Below are 1,618 nucleotides of genomic sequence, written 5' to 3'. Positions count from 1 at the left end.
AAATTTACTTTTGTAGAGATGGCGCTTTTATTCTAGGGGATTCTAACAACGGACCGGAAGTGGTGTCGTGCCGACTGAAGCCATTATCTGTGCTAGCGCTATTTAACCACAAAGCTAACATTTTAAAGTCGCGTACTTAAGCGGTCTGAAAAGGCTGTACTATAATCTAACTGGCTCCTTAAAGCTACCCAGTTTCCAGTTTACCCACCGCATGACAGAGGTGCAGTCGTGAAAGTAATGACTAATTTATATTTAGGGGTCAGGTTGTATTTTTAGCATTAGCCTCTGAAGGTCTGACTGGCAGACATGGAGACTCGGGGAATTGAAGACATGTTTGACTTTCGTCGGTAAGTCAGCTAACTGCTAAGTAGTGTAAACTGCTCGGTTAACCTTAACTTAGCGCTAATTAGCGCAATAAGCGTTGAAGAAATACACAGAGGATATGGCGTCGACGACGTTTATTATCGGGCAGCTAACCAGTATAGTAGAAGATGTATTAAATAATCTGGAAAACATGCAGCTAGATAGCCGATACTGGCAACGTTATAGTAAACAAGTCATGGATAGCGTTTGACATGAAATCTTGTCCAGTGCTAATTTTAATAAGCACGTCGATCAGTTGCAGCATGAAATGCGTGAACTAGCTAATCTTAGATGTCTGTTGGTTTCATGTATTCACTGCTTGCCTTGTGACAACGAAGAGTGAAGTTTAAGAGACTTAATTTTTTTTGATCTAGACGCAAAAGTCAGAGATTATATCTGAGCGCGTGTAAAGGGGAGAAAATAACTGACAGCAAAAGTAGCTGTCGTTGTGTACTTCAATACTAAAGTGTTTTTGACTTGAATAGAGGGCGGACATGAGGCCTGTAGACAGTGGTAATGACGACTAGAGCGTTTATAATGAGGTTTCGAAATGTTCTCTAGCGCTTGACTGCAGAGGGAATCGAGTAGTGACACGTGTAATATTGGTAAAAACGCTGAAACAAAAGCAGCTCTAACTCTGCAATTGGTTTTCATAACGTGTGTACAGTGCTGTGCCTCGAGCCACCTTTCATAGCGTCAGACTTGATTGTAATTTTTTTTTAAGTGGTCTTGAGCATCGGTTCTCCAGGATTTCTGAAGGTCTTTCAACGTTATTCTTTAGACACTTGCTGCCTTTTCACTCATTTTCAGTCCAGTCCTTGTAACGGACCACTTAACACTGATCTATGATTCATTCAGGAATTAAAACCGTGTTGTGTCTACACATAGCAGACAGCTTGGCAAAAAAACAATGTTAAATTACTTTGTTATCAGCAGTCTGTCACAAAAACATAAAGATAAAAGTTTGACAGATGTAATATAATACTTTTGTCACAACAAGGTGATTCCCAAAGTGCTATTTGCTGAAAATTTGGCATATTGCAGCACACTATAGTGTGCAGTGTCCAGTTAATTTGTTTTTAGGAAACTGGATAAGGGGAGGACAAAAGAATTGGCAGTGCTTTAAAAATTATCAACAGCAGATGAGCCAGTAAAAGTCATGTCACAGGACCTGAAAGATGCATCTGGCCCTGCAGTTGACCCAAACAACAAAAAGCACCTAATGCAAGGGAGGATGTTGTATCTTTACATAACA

At 40.1% G+C, this 1,618-nt stretch overlaps 1 protein-coding gene across 1 annotated transcript in view; it reads left to right on the top strand.

Moving 5' to 3' along the window:
- The first annotated feature begins 45 nt into the window (after window positions 1-45).
- The window catches only part of aup1 (AUP1 lipid droplet regulating VLDL assembly factor), an 11,433-nt gene continuing 9,860 nt past the window's right edge, over window positions 46-1,618 (top strand). Inside the window, exon 1 of the mRNA XM_005719464.1 lies at window positions 46-347. Within this exon, the coding sequence (XP_005719521.1) occupies window positions 307-347 (41 nt within the window). The 5' untranslated portion in view covers window positions 46-306. The remainder of the gene's footprint in view (window positions 348-1,618) is intronic.

Source organism: Pundamilia nyererei, unplaced genomic scaffold (genome assembly GCF_000239375.1).
Source record: "Pundamilia nyererei isolate P.nyererei 1_Seehausen unplaced genomic scaffold, PunNye1.0 scaffold00001, whole genome shotgun sequence".
NCBI lineage: Eukaryota > Metazoa > Chordata > Actinopteri > Cichliformes > Cichlidae > Pundamilia > Pundamilia nyererei.
Note: the sequence above shows the minus strand (reverse complement) of the source record. Positions and strands in the feature narration are given on the sequence as shown.